General features: G+C 49.8%; 1 protein-coding gene across 1 annotated transcript in view; it reads left to right on the top strand.

The window, feature by feature from the left end:
• The first annotated feature begins 6,906 nt into the window (after positions 1–6,906).
• The window catches only part of CLMP (CXADR like membrane protein), a 99,963-nt gene continuing 86,605 nt past the window's right edge, over positions 6,907–20,264 (top strand). The window contains exons 1-2 of the mRNA XM_047691075.1: positions 6,907–7,079; positions 7,501–7,818. Of these exons, the coding sequence (XP_047547031.1) occupies positions 7,788–7,818 (31 nt within the window). The 5' untranslated portion in view covers positions 6,907–7,079; positions 7,501–7,787. The remainder of the gene's footprint in view (positions 7,080–7,500; positions 7,819–20,264) is intronic.

Here is a 20,264-nt window from a genome sequence, read left to right as displayed (position 1 = left end):
CCTCAAGCTTGGCTCTGCCTCTAACTTGAGTGTGACCCTGAGATAGCACATCCGCAGGCTGGGGCTCAGTCTGTAAAATGGGGAAGTTCAACCAGAAGGAACTCTACAGACCCATGCAGCTCCATAGTGGAGACAGCAGCTGCATGGGGTGAGGTTGGGGGGGGGGGTGCGCGGGGATCTAATTCAGGCTTTCGGGCTGGAACACGTCTTTTAAGCCTGAATGAATGAAAAGTGCATGAGCACTCCTTTGAGCTGGGGACAGCAGGTCTCCATTCCCCAGCTGGAAAGATATGAATTATTTCTGCCTTCAGGTTTGGCAGTTTGCATTCTCTGCTACGGGCTTACATGTCACAGAAGGAAACAGGCTGCCGGGTTCTCAGAAAAATCACCTAGGGCTCTGTCTGGCTGCAGAAGGAAGCCAGACATGGGTCTGGTCACCCATGGAATCGTAGCAGCCCACCCGAGACCGTGGTCTAGGAATCAGACTAGGAATCTTCTTAACTTGAACACCACCAACTCGCTGTGTAGCCCTGGACGAGTTGCTATTCCTCTCTGAGCTTGTGTCCTTTCGTAAAATAAACAAATTAGAGGGGATGCTTCTCATACTCCCTTAGAGCCAAGGATCTGAAATTCTGTGCTGAATTGTGTTCCTCTCCTACTTGGCTTCTCTATGACAGTTTGTTTTGGGGGTACTTCTGAGTATTACTAACCACAGAAAAGCCTTTTGATTTTGACCTCAACTCAGACATGGGGAATGAGGTGAGGAAGGGAGAAAGCTACAAATACGTTTACTACCCCCTTGTGCTTTGTGTTTCTAAGGAAATGCAAGACTTCATCCTTCAAGGAGAGATGCTATCTTCCCAAAGCTGAGAGGGGAAAGGGGCGCCAGTAGATCCCGTTACTGTCTAGGCTAAAGTTTGGGCACTTACTGTTGTATTCATTAAGGGAGAACGGAGAAGGGAGCTAACTTTCGCTGGACCCTCATGTGCCCTGTGCTAAGTGCTTTCTCATATAGCCTCATGTGATCTTCTGAACAACCACTAGAGAAACCTTACAGATGAAATAAGGAAGGTTGAGAGAAATTAGAAGACACTTGCCCAAGCTGGACACTGTAAGGAGAGTAGCGAGAATTTGAAATCAGCCTGTCTTTGGGCCCCCGGCTAGCTCAGTCCGTAGAGTGTCGACTCTTGATCCCAGGGTTACAAGTTCAAGCCCCATGTTGGGTGTCGAGATGACTTAAAAATAAAATCTTTAAAAAAAAAAAAAATCTGCCTGTCTTCCTGCAAAGTCTGAACGGCCTCTCTGAGGTGTGACTTCAGCAGGAATTGAAAGTAGGATTCGGGAGAATCTGGGAACCCCCGGGGGCTAGCTGACCTCAGGGAAAAGGGTGGCATTTGGAGCCACTTCGAATCCTTCGGCTCAGCAGTCACGTAAACCTCTATGTTTCATCTCCGTTTTTGATTCTCCCACCGGCCCCCTCAAAAGCCCTGTGGTGCCAAGAAACAGGCCTGTGCATCCTGCCTCAACTGACCACACGGATCAAAGTTGGGGACGGTCCTCTCATGGTGTGGGACGGAGCAGGGCCCAGCACTCGGCACCTCTCCCTCACTCTCAGGCCCCCTCGGGGGAGAAGAGCTGCTTTCTCAACATTAGTGGGAGCTCCTTATTCCTTAGTCTCCACGAGCTCTCGGGGCTCCCCAGGCACAGCCTCAGGCCTGACCCTGAAAGCCAGCTGGGGCCTCACACTGTCCCGCCATAAAAAGCAACAGCACCCTGAACAGCCAGGTCCAGAAGTATCCTTGTGAGACAGGAAAGAGCTTAGAAAGATAACCTTGTTTTAGTAGAAAAAGGAAATGAGACAGAAGTTGGCTCCTTACTCCAGGGAATGGAATCCTATGAACTCAACTGATTTTGTTGGAACATTTACCACACTTGTGGAAGGCGCTTTCTTCGTTCTCTCATTTCTCCCTCAGAACACTGTTAGGAAAAGGGGAAAGGAAGGCTTGCCGAAGTCAGGTGACCTACTCAAAGCCACTAAGAACCAAAACTTTCTGCCTCCTAGCCCAGCAAACAGCAATTATGCCACAGCTGCCTTCTTCTAAACGCTGTCCCGAGCCTGTTATCTTCATCCGAGACAACTGGGCACAAGTGGATGCTGGAGCTTGAAGGGACCGAAAGATATGTGGTCCCTGGTCCCCAGTCGTCCTGTGAGACGAGGCAGCAGCACAGATCTCCCTCTTCCTCACGGTGCCCCCCTCCCCTCTGCTTATAGGACTTCCCCTGGGAGGTCTTCCTTGACATCATCTACACTAGGGACAGAATCCTGCTATCAGCCCCATTAACTTGCCCGTTCCGTGTACTTCTCACTGCTCTGCCTGACTGATTCTTTGTTCTCCAACTTCCTTAACTTACCACAAACATCTGGAGGGCAAGGACATCTTTGCCTGTGCTCGGCACATGGTAGGTACCTAACAAAGATTTACTGAAAAATTTTTTTAAGTTTTTATTTATTTGAGAGAGAGAGAGAAGAAGTGAGCATGAGCGGGGGAAGGGGCAGAGGCAGAGAGAGAAGCAGACTCCCCGCTGAGCAGGGAGCCCAACCCAGGGGCTCCATCCCAGGACCCAGAGATCAGATCGGAGCCGAAGGCAGCCACTTAACCACTTAACCACTTAACCGACCGAGCCGCCCAGGTGGCCTCCTGAGTTCTTGATTGAGAGAAAAAATAGAAAAAACAAATGGATGAGTGGATGGGTAGATAGAGAAATGATGGTCTCCCAACCCCTTAAAGTTACCAGGTCTCAAATGTATCTTTCCCTTCCTGACAAGTTAACTTACTTAACTTACCTAGTTTGTTAGTAGTGCCATCAAAAGATAGTGAAGGGAGTGCCTCGGTGGCTCAGAGAGTTCAGCGTCTGCCTCCGGCTCAGGTCATGATCTCAGGGTCCTGGGATGGAACCCCACGTCTGGCTCCCTGCTCAGCAGGCAGTCTGCTCCTCTGCAGCTCCCCCTGCTTGAGCTCTTTCTCTCTCAAATAAATAATAAATAAAAATCTTTAAAAACAAAAGATAGTGAGGCATAAGGGCTTTCAATCTCTGACTCCGACACTTACTAACCATGGAACAATAAGCAATTGATTTACTCTCCCTAAACCTCAGTTTCCTCATTGTAATGTGGTATTATGAGGCTTATTGATGATGTTTCTAAGCCCTGAAATATACTAGGTCAATGAACAAATATTATTAATTTAGCATATACAGAAATATATGACATCACTTATAATTATCTTTGTGGCGTCTTTTGTCTTCTACCTCCTCTCCTACCCGCAATGACCCGCAATGACCGTCAGCTATGAACTATGCAATCTTTTCCCAAATATCTCCCATGTTCCTTTCACCACCCTCACATCTTCTCCCCATGTGGTGCGACAGGTTCTAACCAGTTCCTCTGCTTCACGTTTTTTGTTTAATGTTAACTGCACCCTGTGGTGGTTCTAAAATTCCTATAAAAAGAGGTGTAGAGTGGCGATCTTGGCTCCCTATAGAGTGGGGGAGCAGGAGAAGGCACTTGTCTTGAAGCTGCATGTGCATATTATTTTAGAAAACATTGAGAGGCACCTGTCCTCAGCACAGGTCATTTAGAATATTAAATTAGGGTCCTGGGATGGAGCCCTGCTTCGGGCTCCCTCCTCACCCCCTCCTTGCTTGCTTGTGTGCACTCTCTTTCTCTCTCAAGTAAATAAATAAAATCTAAAAAAAAAAAAAAAAAAAGGAAAATATTGAGAGACTGTTAACTGCCATCATTAAAGCATGGGGGGAGGGAGTCTGATGGATATGAACAGGGGTGCTAAAACCCACCATCCTTGGCCAAACATTGGGGTCATCTCTGGGCAAAAGCTACCAATTTATATCTCCTAAAATATGGTTCTCATCAAAGTCCCCTCTGCTAAACATTTTTTCTAGGAGTCTGGAGAAGCTGCAGAATAGTTTTCAGAATCTTCTACCTCACATTTAGGACTCCACCATTTTTGCCTCAGGCTAACTGTCCCAGGGCATTTTTCCCCAACACCAATTTTTCATTTCATTCAATGCTCCCTGAATACACCAAACTATCCCTACTTCTACGTCATTGTCCAGAAATGCCCACCAGGTCCTCTCACCTAATGAGATTCTATTCAGCCCCCAAGGCTGGACTGAAGCCTCGGGCGTTCTCTCAAGGAAACGTCACAACCACCCAGCCTACAGTGCTCCCTCCTTCCTGAGAATTCACAGTGTTTCTTACTGTCAGGGTAATTTACTCAGGCACTTAACTACATAACTTTCTTGTATTGTTGAAACATTTCGCGTGTTGACGTTTTCTCTCCCACTGGACCAAGAGGTCCATTTAGGGTAAGGACTGCCGCATACCTCTTTGGATTCCCATGGCACCCAGCCCGGTCAGTGTGGGACATAGTGTAGGTAGGCAACGAGCTGCTGAGTTATGAGCCCTCCCGAGGCACTCTCCTCTTTGGGCCCACAGATGCAGAATAATAGAAAAGAGGCTTCAGAGAGAGAGGGACAGTCATCCTCAGGGGTGCAAAGACCCTTTCCAAGGAACACAGGCCAACTGTCTACTGGTTCTAAGACTCTGGACCTGGGAAAACCAAGGGTTTATGACCCAATCTCAGCCTAGTCAACTCACGTCCTATGCTGATGACTAATGACTTGGAGTGAAGTCTTGTTACCTTCTGCTTGAGCAATTTGGTTTAAACACACGCCTGCTTACACCCACAGACATCTGTCCTCCTATGCACACCAGCCCTCCAGCAATAAATGGTGTCACGCAGTTCAGGAGAAAGGTCACAGTGCTTGGGAGATTAAAGATGGGGCTTTAAAACTTTTGCAAAATACCTCCTTTAGAAAGAAAAAAAAAAGGAGGTGTCTGGGCTAAGGGTATCCAAGAACTCTTTGTACTATTTTTTTTTAAAAGATTTTATTTATTTGACAGAGAGAGATCACAAGTAGACGGAGAGGCAGGCAGTGAGAGAGAGAGAGAGAGGGAAGCAGGCTCCCTGCTGAGCAGAGATTCCCAACGTGGGACTCGATCCCAGGACCCTGAGATCATGACCCGAGCCGAAGGCAGCAGCTTAACCCACTGAGCCACCCAGGCGCCCTCTTTGTACTATTTTTGCAACTTTTCTTTGAGTCTGAAATTACTCAAAGTACTTAATAAAATTTTAAAGCAGAAATAAGAAAAAGTCACCTTCTCTATATATTTTCCCTCCCACCTTCCTCAGCCTTTAAGAAGAATAAACATTTTTTCAACACATTCACATATGAATTATAGTTGTGAATATTTCGATATCTGCTATTAGACGAGAAGTATAAAATGGAAAATGGAAATACTCAGAGCTTTAAAACCTTTTATAATATAAAAAATAGTATTTTAGAATATTAAATTAGGATATTAATAGAAGAGAGGGTTTTTAAATTTTTTATTTATTTGAGAGAGAGAGAGAAGGAACGAGAAAGAAAGCACTAGCTGGTTGACGGAGAGGGAGAAGCAGACTCCCCACAGAGCAGGGAGCCAGACTAGGGGCTCCATCCCAGGACCCTGGGATCATGACCTGACCTGAAAGCAGACGCTTAACCTACTGAGCCACAGGGGTACCTTGAAGGAGGAGGGGTTTACTATTTTGTGACCCGTGACAAGATACGAATTTCTTTAGGTTATGGTTTCCTCATCTTTCAAATGGAATTAAAAATGCCTATACCTTAGCATTACTATAAAAGCAAAGATAAATGTTAAATAATTAATATAATTCCTAGTCTGTAGTTGGTGCCCCAACAAATTAGTTCCAAATTTCAAAAAAATGTCCATAACCAAGCTCCATTCACTTTGTGTGTTCACCACCTAAAAAAAAAAAAAACCCAAAAAACCAAACCAAACCAAAACAAAACACCTGGCTAAGAGTAGATGCATAATGAATATGTATTAAAGAAGGGAGGATGGAATGAGTAAATGTCAGAATTCTAAAACAACTTACAGCTGATCCCAAAGCTCCTACAAAAGCCCCTGCTTTTGCCATCCGTTCTGAGTGACCTTGTGAGTGTCCCATACCTCTGTTTTCCCCATCTATGAAATGGGTTGGTTTTCATTAAAACCAGAAAGACCAGAGAGGGCCATACAGCTCCTGGGATCTAACACCCTTAGAAAGAGGACCGGAAAAATTGGGGCAAATCTGTGATCCGGCAGCTGGCCAGGCCTGTAGGGTTCCTTTCTCCTATAGCACGCCCACTTCTCAGAGCGCTGGTCCCAGCTGCCAACTGGTTATAGACACAGGTGAGGCTGAAGGGGAGCCGTTCCTCCCGCCTCAGTGTGGCTGAAGGAAAAGCCACAGCGCCAGGGACATCCAGAGTCTGGGAACCAGAGAGCGCAGGCGACCAGCGTTTCTCAGAGATCAGGATAGGTGTGCCCCGCAGGAGCCCTGGGCCGTGGAGACCTGCGCACGGCCACTGCTGCTCAAGGGGAGAGTCCCAACCCGGAGTGCACGGAGCCCCCCTTGCCTTGGCCTTAGGTCCCTGGAGGGCCTAGAGGCCAGGTCCCTGGAGCCCCAGAGCGCGGCCCTTCCATGCAGAGGGAATTCCACGCCTTCTGCCTTTTCCTTCTGAAAGGGAGTGATGCATGTTTTGGCCAGCACCTCGCGCAGCGCAGCTCGCTCCAGTGCTTCCTAGCGGACGGGTTCCCCTGAGTTCCGGCGCCCCACTCCCGGGCGGGGGACGGGGAGGGGGCATGGTGGGGAAGGCTAGCTTAGCTCTGCCCGGGTCCGGATCCGAGGATGGGCTGCCGTAACTCCTGACAGCAGAAGGAGAAAGAGCGGGTGCGAAAGGCCAAGGGAAGGCCGGGCACACGGTGGCGGGGATGCCAGAACAGGCAGGGAAGCCAGGAGAGCAACAAGCGGACGGCTGCTAGGCTGTCTCCGCTGTCCCTTCCACGCCTAATCGTCCTTCTGGTCAGCCTGTGGTTTCCTGTGACAAAACCAGACAGGGAGCGCAGAGAAGAGGAGAGAAGGAGCGAGGGAAGAAGGGAGAGGAGGGACGAGGTGAGAGAGGGGAGCCCAGAGAATGCAAATGGGAAAGAAATGGGGAGAGAGAGAAGAAGGGGGCAGGAAGAAGGGCAGATCCGTGAGAGAAGTGGAGGTGGGGGGGGGGGTAGAAAAAGGAGATGCAGGAAAGAAGTGGAGAGAGGGACAAAGTGGGAACCGAGACGGAGAAGCCCGGCAAGGCCTCGGCCCTCCGCTCGTGGCCGCGGTGCCGCGGCTCCTCCGCTCCAGCCGGTGCGGCCCGGCCCCCTGCCCTCCCGGCCCGCGGGCCCGGAGCTGCGAGGGCGGGCGCGGGCGCGGGCGGGGGCGCGGGGGGAGGGCGAGGGAGGGGCTGCGGGTGGGAGGCGACCATGTGGTTCCAGCTCACTCTTTTTTTCGCCCCCCCCCCCCTCTTTCTTCACTTCTTTTTCTTTCCAAACAGGGAAAAGTGTTCCGCGAAGCGGTAGCGTCTTTCCGACTGGCCCTTCCCTTCGCGACCCTGGTCCCCGCTCCCGTCCGGGCGAGCGCTGGAAGCCCCTCTGCGCCGGGGGGGTTGCGGGGACCGGGCGCGGGGACTGGGCGCGGGGCGGGCTCCCGCGCCGGCACATGGCCGCAGCCGCCCCGCGCGCACCCCGAGGCGCCGCGCCCAGCTCGTCCAAGGTCCGTCGGCTGCGCCCGGCCGCCCCGGAGCCCTGCAGCGCCTGAGCGGGGAAGCGCCCGGGCATCGGGATGAGCCTCCTCCGCGTCCTCCTCTGGCTAGGTGAGTGCTCGGCAGCGCGGGAGACCCGCCGGGCGGCCCCCGCGCACGCCAGCCCCGAGCTCCCAACGCCGGTCCCCGCAGCCCCCGGGGAAAGCGCGCGGCTCGGCGCCCGCTCGGGGCTCCGGAGGCGCACATCTGGCAGCCCAGGCCCGCCCAGTCGGCCATCGAAAATGCCTCACACATCTGGGCCCGGGAGCGGGCTGGGGCCGGGGGTGTTTCCTGGTGGAGTTTGGCCGTGAACCGTCCGAGGTGGAGGGTTGGGGGTTGGGGGGCGGGCGGGCGGCTGGTGTTTAGTTTCGGGAGTCTTGCGCGGGGCGGGGGGAGAATTGGGGGAGGGAGGAAGGTTTCTTCAGGAATTTTTGTGCCAGGTTCCTGAGGGTGGGGGGAGTTTTTTGTTTCAAACAGGCGCCTGGAGGGCTCAGATTAGAAACAGATGTGTTGGAGGCGCGAGGGAATGGAGGAAGAGACGGAGGAGACGGAAAGGTGGAGGGGGAAAGGCCAGAGCGCATGCAGGACCGGGAGCAGGGAAAACGACCCAGGGAGGGCAAGAGGAGGGAGAAGCCCAAGGGGTTGGGAGCTCGGGAGAAAAGAGGAAAACGGGGGATATGAAGCAGAAGCGCAAGACTGAGGGAGATTGAGCAGCGGAGTGTCAGGAAGACAGAAGGAAAATGGAGTGGAATGGAAGGACAGAGAGAAGCAGACTCTGGGGCAAAGAGAAGAGCTCTCGGGATGTCCAGCTGGGTGTCACGGGGGGGGGGGGGGGGGGGGACTCCTGAAAGCCCAGAGCCCCTGAGGCACATTCTCAGTTGGGCTGGAAGCAGGAAGGTTTGCAGGACCGGGCAGGACAGTAGCATCAAGGATGTGTGTGGACAAGAGCAGGCAGGAAGACCAGTAGTGTCTGAGGTGGCAGGGGCAGGGAAGGCAGGCAGGAGAGCGGAGGAAAAGCCATGATATGCACCAGGGATGTGTGGGGAGCTCCCTGGGGACAGGATGAAAACTTAGCCAGGGTTCAGAAGACCAAAGAGCCAGTTGGGTGTTGTAGAGTGAACACGATGCAGGACATCAGACCTCCTGAGAACTAGTCCTGGTTTTGAGCTGACCAGCTGGGTGATCTTGGACAACTCACTACCCGGGGCTTTGGTTTCCTTAGCTCCAAAGCAAGCAAATTAAACCGTTCCTAAATCCCTTGTCGCTCTGACAGCCTGAAACACCAGGGGGTGTGGCAGGGCCTGATGTCTAGAAAACCCCCACACCAAAGTGAAGAAGCACGAAAAAGCTGCCCTGGTGTGGATTTCTAGAGCTCTCTCTCTCTCTTTTTAAAAAGATTTTATTTATTTATTTGACAGACAGAGATCACAAGTAGGCAGAGAGGCAGGCAGGGAGGGAGGAAGGGAAGCAGGCTCCTGCCGAGCAGAGAGCCCGATGCAGGGCTCCATTCCAGGACCCTGGGATCGTGACCTGAGCCGAAGGCAGAACCCACTGAGCCACCCAGGTGCCCCCCTCCTCTCTTTTTTGTTTTTAAACCTATAACCTGCCACAAGCATGTCCTTCTAGGCCACCTCAGGTCGGTAATCACCGAGGTAGAGAAATAAAAAAGGTGCATTAGCCTATATGGTTGGCTCAAGTGGGGCAGGTGAGGGGCCAGTAGCTTCTCAGCTCCTTCAGATACTGGCCAAGTATTGGCAATCCTTCTCCTGTGCACAATTGGCACAGTTGGATGGCACCTTTGTCACCCTTACCGGCCTCTGCCCCTAAGCTGTCGATCACCAGATGTTCACTAGGCTCAAACATCAGAGCCCCCTTATTAAAAACAGCTGGAATTCTTTAAGTATTTAGGCTGAACCCTTGATAGGAACTGTCTTGTTAACTCATTTACCCTTCACGCCAATCCTATGGGCTACCCGCTGTTATTTTCCCTGTTTTACAGCTGAAGAAATCAAGGTGTAAAGAGGTCAGATAACTTGCTTGAGGCTACCTCGTAATTAACAGAGATGGGATTTGAATGTAGTTTGTTTGCCTTGAGAGAGTGCTCGCTAAACCGCCCTGTCTACAGCCTTCTGTCACTGGAGAAGGGCTTACCAAAGTTGTTCTTTGCTGTGAAATCCGGTTTAGCCCTCTTCCTGAAGGGTGAGATGTCAGGGTGAACCTGACCTCAAGGAGGGGCCTGGGGGAGGAAGGGTGTGCGGAAGGGATGGAAAACTAAGCTAAGTGTGTTCGAACCCTGGCTCTCTACCAGCCCCAACAGGGCACAGTTGATGGTGGAAAGTGAAAAGTGACATTCGTCCTGCACAGTCATTTGCAACCAAGTGACTGGCCTTGATCACAGTCATCCTCTTAGTTCATGAGAAAGAGGAACTGACAAGACAGGCATCAAAAGATGTTACTGATTCATGGTCCCTTCTTTACTGAGCACCGATGACGTGTGACCGTTCCTTTGGTGAGAAAACAGTCTGTTGGGCCGATGGTCTCTTTATCATAGAGGCTGCCTCTCATGATTCCTTTGTTGGTTCTGTCCTTATAAAATTAGTGCCAACAGAAGGCCGTGTGGAGGAGAAAAAGTAGACTCCAGACTTCGTGTTCTGCACAACTGGATGTTTGCCATTCACACCTACTGTTCAGCTTTTGCCACGTCTGTGTTCTTTGTCAGACACACTCAGACTCCTGACATCCCGGTTCAGGTAGAAAGTCAGAGTTGATGAGCTGAAGGGTCTGGACGAGGGACAAGGCAGGAGACCTGAGGTGATGCTGGTGATCCAGAGATCGGCCCCTGAGGGGGACCCCTCTATGCCAGACATTCCTTTGTGGCTAAGAAGCCCTTTAGGGAGTCACTCCGTGGGCTGGATGAACCTTATTTGCTAAGGGCTTTTGAGCCGCGGTATGCCTGGTCCTCTAGCAAAGCCAGAAAGAAAACCTTCAGAGTTACCTGAATCCTAAAATCGTCTACTGGTCCCTTAAAGGAATATCTCCAGGACTGCTTAAGATAATTGCTGGCATGATTTCTGGCCTCTTTTTTGCAAGGGTGGACCAGTTGACTTCATGTTTTCTGGACCTGCCACACCTCTCTAATGTGAATGTATAAGTAATGTTCCGAGCTCCGTGGAGGAGAGAGAAGGGATACTTCATGGGCTCCCCCAGCTCCAGCCCCTCCTCTGACCATCCCCCCACCACCCATGCTCAGGTCCTCATTATTCCACCTTAAATTCTCACTTGGTCTCTGATAATGGCTGCCATATTGGTCTCCTGCCTGAGCTCTTTTCTCCACCCTACACACTGCTACCAGCGTGACCTGGTGAGGCAGCTGGTATTAATGCAAACAATTGGGACTTAGGAAACAGGCAAACTTTCTGCGTTCTTGTTCTGACTGTCTTGTCCCTAAAGCAGAGGTAAGGAGATCTTTAATTCAAAAATTCTATAATTCTATGACGTTAGTCCCTTCCTTCGAAAACCTTTGGAAATCTCCATTGCTTATAATATTGAGTACAAACACTTCATTCTCAGGTTAAAGATGTTACATGCGGTGTCAATCGCACTTCCTTTCCTCCCACTCCAGGAGGTTCTGCAGGGAATTGGGCTGCTTTCCTGTGCCCTAAACAGGCCCCATGCTTCTTTCTGTTTCTATGCTTTTGTTTATGATAATCCCTCCAGCAAAGATGTATTCGTGCTCTCTGCTCCTGCAGATCAAAATTCTGTTCCCCCTCCAGATCTCCTCTTAAAGACCACTTCCTTCACAGGCCCATCCACGATTTCCCCTGACCAAGATAGGCTTTTCTTCTTTAGAATCACAGTAGCCTTTCTGTTACGTGGTTTTTGCGTGATGGTGATCTAAATGCTCATCTCAGGCTCTAGTAAGAGCCTAAGCTCTATGCAGACTGGGTGCTGTCCCATTCAACTGTGTTCCCCTTTCAGTACCTTGCAGAGACTCAAAGCTGGGGAGCATTTGTTAAGATAATCGGGTTTTTGAAACATCTGGAACACTTAAGTTCAAGAGAGGTGAAAAATGGGGAGGGTTATTTCTCTGTGGAATGACACAATTGTGTCATTTTTTTTTTTAAAGATTTATTTTTTTATTTGAGAGAGAGCACAAGTGGGAAGGAGAGAGAAAGCAGACTCTGTGCTGAGCATGGAGCCCGATGCAGGGTTCGATCTCATGACCCTGAGATGTCAACCTGAGCCCAAACCAAGAACTGGATGCTTAACTGACTGTGCCACTCAGATGCCCCATGAGGAGCCCAGTTTTAACTCAACTTGCTTTTGTGTTTTCTTGTCCATTAATGCAAATAGGACCAGTACCATTAAAAAAATTATGCACAGAACATTACATGGACAGGGGCCAGAAAATGTATTTGTTACACAAACTTATTTTGTTATTCACAATAAACTTCTTCATTGAAATTTCTGCCAGGGTGGGGAAGGAATTTTATTTCCAAGAAAATGAGTTTGAGGAAGGCTTGATTGCACAGTCCATTGGTCTGTAGTTCAGTGACAGGTCTCAGTAGGATTCTATGCCTTGCCTTCATCTTCCCACATTAATGATGATGGTCATAATAATGATACATTCCCAGTAGGCTCATGTCTTGTCTCATCCTATTTTTGTCTTATACTTAGCTGGGCAGTGTACACATGAGTGGCGTGTATTTCATGAATGTACCTAATGGTAATAAACTAGACAGACATTTTTAAAAGATGGAGTCAAAGATTGTCAGAACTAGGGCAAAGCTAAGAGACTATCTAAAAATCAAAGGTTCTTAAAATTTAGAATCGCAGACCCCACTGAGAATCTAATGAAAACCACGAAACCACTTCTCAGAAAAAGGCACATATACGTTGAACTTTGTCTAGAACTTCTAGGGATTCATTGACCTCCTGATGCCCTTCCTACGCAAGTAAATCCTTCATCTAAACGTACTCCCCTTTTTTCCTACCCCCTTTTTTATGATGAAGAAGGAACCAAAGTTCAGAGGGACTTGGCTTAAGTTAAATAGCTAGCTTCGTAGAAGGGCCACGACTAGAACCCGAATTCCATAATCTGTCCTTTCACACATTCTTGAAATAGAAAAGGTCTCTCCTTTCTTCTCAGCTTATGTAGTTGAGCTCTAAGATCACAACTGCTCTCAGATGCGCCAGTTAAATGAGCTAAATGCTGAATAATTGGCAGTGGTTTTTACATTGAAAAATAGTCCGAAAAATAGGTCAGATGTCGTAACATTTCAATTGGGCCATCCTAAGTGGAAATCCTGGAGACGTCTACTGTGCCTTGTAGGATGTCTGGTATACTCAAGAAGAGGGGATTATGCCCAAAGTCTCAAAGAGGGGTGTGTGTGTGTGTGTGTGTGCACGTGTGCGTAAGGAATAGAATGGTAAACCAGTAGCTCTAGTGCCTTCATAACTTTGCTAGGTTATTCTGGGAAAGTCGTACCCCTCTGAGCCTCAATTTCCTTCTCTGCAAAATGAGATTATTAGACTAAGTTTATCTCTATGTTTCCTGATACCACTAATATTTTCTGATTTTTTTTTTTTTTTAATGCCGGCTGGTGGAGATGTGGTTGTGTTTAGGAGCACATGGGTGTGGCCATGACTATCTGATTTTTTTTCAGGCACTGTCCACTCATAGCAACTGGTTGCATGTGATTATAAATCTAGAAGGGTCAGCCCCCTAATGTGAAGAGAGCAGTAGTGGAAGTATTGTTTGCAGCACTGTTAGCCAGGGAGCATTGTTGAAGGTCAGGGTAGGATGATCAGAGACCTATGCCCTGGAAGGATAGCAACTGAAATATTCACCCAGAGGACCTTATCCTAAGCAGTTACCTACATAACAGGCCCAAACATGGACACCTAGGTAGATCTCTGTGTAGGGGGCCCAATGTGTGAAACTGTTTGCAAGCAAAATTCACCATTTGCTTTTCATTTCCCAGGAGGGACACAGTTCTGAAATCAAGGCTTCTGTGTTACCAAGAAGCAGAGGCTTCGTTTATACGGGGCCAAAAGATAAATCCCACGGTGGAAAACTCAGTGAGAACATTTATCCCCTACTCCTTTCCCCTTACTCCATTCAAATGGTTAATCTGATTTGTTTGGGTTAATGACTATTGTTTGTGATTTAGAATTCCTTCATCTATCTTAGAGGGATTACTAGCTCTTCTGGTTAATCAGAAGACTCTTATAGTACTCAAGGTTATTGTGGAGACCTTGACCTTCTGTGGGGTCAGAATCATGAGCTGTTCTTCTTAGCACACAGTCCTGAGACCATGGTGGTGGTGATGAAGGTGGTGGTGAAGGTGTGTGATTCGGTATGACTTGCCCTATATGTTGCTTTTCTAGTTAAATTCCTTTTTCCACCAGTTTTCACTTCTTTGCCTCCCACCTCTCCCCCCACAAAAAAGAATGCAGACTATATATATATATATATATATATATATATATATATATATATATAAAATCTAGTTATCTGAACTTCCTAACTATCTGGATTCTGGAAAAATACAAGTGTATTTCCTTTGGCACCATATAGACCAAAGTGGGAAGGAATGCTGAAATCAAACAACCTTTATTTTGCTAGTGACAGGCAGCTGGATCACTGTGTGACTAGCATCAGCCAGAGTCTGGTGGCGATAAGATTGAAGGCTGCTTCGTTTCAGTGGAAAGCCAGGGAGAAAGCCGTTTCCTTCCTGGGAAGAGCGGAAGGGGCGACAGCCATCTTTGGAATGGGTTCCCCAGTCAGTGGGGAATATGGCAGGCTTTTCTGCAGTGAGGCAGCAAGGGGGATCTGAGGAGTTCAGGTCGGAAAGGTGACAGGGGAGGAGAAAGGAGAGGAGAAGGGGGAAGAGGAAGGCATAGAAGTAGAAAAGGCAGAGAAAAGCTAAGCTAAGCCGCTGGGTTCTTGGTGTTCACAGAGGAGCTTCTCTGAGCTCATGCTTCTTCATGGATGGTGGCGCTGCTCCTCAGCCTCCCTTACCCGTGTGCATGATTTCTACTTCATCCACAAACTCTCGCAGAAGAGCTGTAAAAGGGGAGCGTCTTGTCTGGTTCAGGCCCCGTCCTAGGCTCTGAGACCCCGTTAATGCGAAGGGCATAGTTTCCACCATCTGAGAACCCAGGCCTCTGGGGGCAACGTAGGCCTGAACAGGGAATTACAGATATATGAAAGTGCTACTAGCATCAAGGAAAGTACCAAGATTTCTAGGCGTCCCAAGGAGGAAGGAACTTAATTATGAGCTGTCTTATGGAAATAGGGTATTTCTTCTCTGTAGGTCTCCAGGGACTGGGCCTGATGTTCCTCTGTCCCTCACAGCACTTTCACGTCTCAAGGTTGGTGCTAAAGAAACAGCGGGTGGGTTGATAGATCACCCCACCTCATCATCAGAAAGGATATTTAAGCAGTGTGTGTCCTTGGCCTTCAGCCAGGTGCTTCCTAGAGGGATTAAACCTCCCGATATCCTTGCCTTTTGAGAATTATGGTCTCATTCTTCATCACAACCTGCCAGCTACGTAGCTACCTTGACTCCTGCATCCCTCAGGGGATGTTAAGAAAAGAAAAAGAGAAAGAAGTATATCGATGAATTTGGATCTCTTCATTAAGAATGGTGGTCTGCTCATTCAGGGTTGTAACTGGTGTTTGTCTGCATGGAAAGCAAATGGGATCAAGCCAAGAAGGACTTTTCTGTTCCAGAAGGAATCCGTTGTATCAAACAGAGACTCAGCCCCTGCCATAGTCTTCTTTTTCTTGGTGGAAGGGCGGGGAAATCAAATCTCAGGGGGGGAAATTGCTTTGTGACTTCATTGTTTAAATTTAGGCTCGGGTCTGTCGGGATGGTTCAGACTTGGAGCAATGAGCCTCTAACCCAGCCTCTGTCACTTCTCATTACTTCCAGTGACAGTTCTATTATTTCCAATCACTCTTCAAGGGAAGAGCAGGGGGAGGCAGAGAAGGCTTCCATGTAGACCAACAGGGCAGCAACTTCTCTAAGAGCCGGGCCCCGGGGTCCTCGGAACCCCCACTTCGGGATCACGTGACCTTCACCTTCTGCCCCTACTTGTCTCCCCAGTCCCTGCCTCTAATAATGATATCTTAGGTTTGTCATGACAATTAAGTGCGATGACACATGTAAGGAATCTCGGCGTCCTGCTTGGTACAGAGTGAATAAATGGCTGTGGTCATGACCGTGAGTGTCCTTGCTGGGAGAGGGTCAGCCCATGGGGGTGGGGACGACGTGGGCATATTCTGCCTGGAGTCAGCGGATGCCGGGTCAGCCAGGCCAGCCTTTAGAGCTTCAGCCACGGCTGCTCCTCCAGCCTGCAGACAAGTTCCTAGATGTCCTTTGGGGAATGCCGCCAAGCTCCGGGACCCCAGCTGACTGCCTGCAACTGCTCTGGGAGAGGACTGTTTTGTGTCACTTAGCCCTGGGCAAGAGGTGCACTTCCTCACCCCACTGGGCAGAGTGTCTGTGGGCTGTAGCTGGGATGGCATCTCACCGTGAGCCCTTCTCCCAGGCTCTGCCCTCCCTGTTGCACACTCCCAGTTGGCTGTGCCTACTCCGGCTGCCCCGGCTGGGCCGACACCGTGGACCTCATTTCTCCTTTTGGCATCAGATCATGTTTTACTGAGCATCTGCTATGTCCTCGGCATTGTACTAGGGACTTTCGTACAAGTGATTTCTTGTATCCTCACAACAGCCTGCGAGGCAGGAATTATCCCCATTTTACAGGTCAGAAAGGGGAGACTTAAGAGGTTAGGTGTTCTGTTGTACGTTCCCTCTGCCTCCTGCTCCAGCACTGGTCTGGGGAAGACGGGAGTGAAGAGACAGACGGGTAGCATCCGTGTCGCAACACACAGCCGGGAGGTCGCTTGGGGACCAAGGTGTGCCCACTCTTTGAGGATGTGGCCTGAGAAGGAGGCGTAAGTTCCTGCATTCTCCCCTTTTCAGGCAGTCGTTTGTCCCGACCAAAATTAGACCGCAGTGCTCCCCACACCCACAATCAAGACGTGTTGAGTTATATTTCCTTTTTAAATTTGGGAGGACAGGAAAACCTCAAGGTGAGAAGGAAAATGTCTGTTTTTTCCACTGACCTGAACAGCAGAGACTGTGACATCCCTCTTCATTAAACAGGGCGAAGCCGAGTGTCCCAGATTTCTGCAGACCTAGAATTCCCACTCAGAATGATCCCTGGGCCAGGCAGGTAGAGTCTGGGTTTCCAGCAGAGGCCTGCTCTCCATCTGCTTCCCTCTGATGGAGTTCCATCCCCGGGGCTCCTCCAGCCAATGGCCAAGTGCAGCCGCTCCCCCCTTCCCCTCTCTGCCCTGCAAAGGAGGAGAGGTGGAAACGGGGCCACCTCTCCCCAGCCATCCTCTCTGCTCCACTGCCTCTCACTCCCTGTTCCCGGAGTCCTGCAGCTTGCCAAGCCCCGAGGAATCCAGCGACAGCCCCTCACATGCCCGCCACCTTAGTCTGACCTTCCCCTCACTCTTTCCCTCTCTCTTTGGGCCCAGTATGTCCTGCTCTCGGATCTGGCACTTAATGACAGAGAGACACACAGAGAGAGACATGCAGACAGAGACAGAGACACTTACAGAGAGATGAGACAGAGGGAGAGACAGATACAGAGGCACACACACACTGAGATGGAGAGATGCTGAGAGAAGAACAGAAGGAGAGACAGAAACAGAGATACAGAGAGAAAGGTAGAGACAAAAAGAAGAGAACAGATACAGAGAGAAACAGAAGACAGAGAGAGAAACACACAGAGAGAGGGCAAGACAGAGACAAACAGGGAGATACAGAGAGAGAAGAAAACAGCACAAGTGTGAACTTTGTAAAGCTTATCTTTGGTGTGTACCTCTTTTCCTTTCTGTCCCCCATCCCACATCTCCAATTTCACACCGACACCCTCTGCAAAGAAGCCCTCCTAAAAGGTTCCGCTCTTGAAAGATCTAAGCTGTTGTGGGCTGTGCCCCGGGCTGCCCTCGGGCTCGCGCCTTGCTCATCAGCACCTCCATGCTGTCGGCCACAAATTTCCCTTTACCCGGCTGCCTCTTCACCCTTCCCCCACCTCGATCGGTGCCCACCTCACCTTCAAGACCACAGGCTCTACCACCGTTTGCCCCGTGAAGGTTCCCCTGACTGTCCCAGGCAGGGAGCACGGCTCACCCGTCTGCACTCCCATGGCACCCCCGTACTCCCATTGGAGTAGCTGCGCCACATCGTGCGGGCGTCTGGGGTTCTCTGTCGATGCTGTGGGATTGCGAGCAGGGGCAGGATTGTACTGTCTGTGATTCCAAGCCCAGTGGCTGACACTCAGTCAATACTTGGAAAGTGGATGAATGAGTGAGCAAACTTAAGGATGAGAAAGTTAATGAATGTAAAATATAAGCTTATAAAAGTAAAAGTGACCTCTTCCTAGGGTTTCTTTAATGAGGATTCTTTATCATCAAAAAGACCCCAGTGAGGAAAGGGTCATCTTAGGCATGGAACAGAAGATGGTGGACATATTTGCAGGGAGAGTAGCCTGCCCAGCATATCTCCCACCTCTGGGGGGACAACCACACTTAGCTGCTCCCTGAAGGGACCTACATCCTCTCCTTGTAAGGAGAGGTCAGTTGGTCCGAGCTCTGTGGTGAGCAGGTCCGTGGGTGGGAGGTGGTAAGACAGCTGGTGGGGGGGCCTGAGGTCGTTCAGGACTTTTACACTTTGGTGATTTATTTTCCATGTACTGTAATAATTTGGAGAACATGTAGCTTTTCCTTCCAGCATCCTCTGAACTTTTAGCTTCATTAGTGGAGAAGGCCAACCCAGCCATGCTGACCGACTCATTCCCTAGCCCTTTGCAGGCCCTCTGGGGGTGAAATGCTCCTTCCCGAGTACATAGAGTTAAAAGTCTTCATCTTTCCTTTCTCCTCTGTCTTGGTGGATCGCTAACTAGGGCTCTGTCACTGAGGCAGGAAACACAGAAGAGACACCTGTCAGTTAATGATGACAGAAAGCATTGGTGAGATTTAAAGGTATTTTTCATTTTATTTTATTTTATTTCCAGGCTTAGTGCTTATGAGTATGTAAGATCCTTATGACAGCATCGTGAGGCAGATATTGTCAGCCTCTATTTTATACAAAAGGATCAGAGGGGGGCGCCTGGGTGGTTCAGTCGGTTAAGGGTCTGCCTTCGGCTCAGGTCATAATCCGGGGCTCCTGGGATCGGGTCTTGCCTTGGGCTCCCTGCTCAGTGGGGAGCCTGCTTCTACCTCTGCCTGCTGCTCCCCTTGCTGTGCTCTCTCTCTGATGAATAAGTAAAATCTTAAAAAAAAAAAAAGGATCAGAGATGAGGAAATATTCCCCAGTTAGTAGCAGAACCAGAACAAGAAGCTAGTTTTCCTGGCCCCCAATTCATTGCTCATCCCACTCCTCTGCAGGACCAGGAGCTCCCTCATGAGTGGCCGCAGCATCCCACGGCACTCAGCGGACCCTTCACTGCCCCCATGTGAAGTCCTCTGTGGCCCCATGGCCACCGCCGCTCCCTGAGCGTGCATGCGCTCCATGAAAGATTGTTGCCAGCTATGGCTGCTCTCTACTCTGGGAAGCCCTGAGATCTAAGATGTGCAGTGACTGACCATCCTGATATGCCGAGGACTGAGGGGTTTTTCAGCCACAGAATACTGGATTTTCAGTGCTGAAGCCATGATGGTCCCAAGAATACTGTTCTGCTGGTCAGCCATCTTGCTACCCAGAGTGTGGCCCTCAAACGAGCGGCCGTGTCCTCCCAGGGAGCTGGCTGAGGCGGGCAGACTCTCAGGCCCCACCCCAGGCCCACTGAACCAGACTGTATGACCTGTACAGGATCCCCACAGAACGTAAAAACCTCTAAGGAGCTACAGAGCAGGACCCAAGTTGCCTTTGACAGGAATTGAGGAAACAGAAGAGTCCTACCTCAACTATCTGCCCTGGGAAAAGCGTGGCTGTAACCTTCCGTGATGTGTTCACACACACAACTTTGGCTTTATAGCCTGAGGAAGAAAGGAGTCTGGGGTCCCACATGTGGCACAACTGGGTTGAAAGGTTGGAGCGTGTCTTGACTGCCTCATGTATGGGCATGACGGGATTCATGCTTAAGCTCTTCTTTTTTTTTTTTTTTAATTAAGATTTTATTTATTTATCTGACAGAGAGAGAGAGATCACAAGTAGGCAGAGAGGCAGTCAGAGAGAGCGAGAGAGAGGGAAGCAGGCTCCCTGCTAAAAAGAGAGCCCGATGCAGGACTCGATCCCAGGACCCTGAGATCATGACCTGAGCCCAAGGCAGAGGCTTAACCCACTGAGCCACCCAGGCGCCCCTGTTTAAGCTCTTCTGTCCGTGAGATGATGATGTTCTTATAAAGGCTGTGAAGTTCCCTGGCTTCTCCTTCCCTGGGACTGGGGAGAGGACGGCGCTGTCAGGGGCAGACAGCACACGCACCAGAGTGCATG

Source organism: Lutra lutra, chromosome 10, assembly GCF_902655055.1.
Source record: "Lutra lutra chromosome 10, mLutLut1.2, whole genome shotgun sequence".
NCBI lineage: Eukaryota > Metazoa > Chordata > Mammalia > Carnivora > Mustelidae > Lutra > Lutra lutra.
This window is presented reverse-complemented; position numbering and strand designations above follow the sequence as displayed.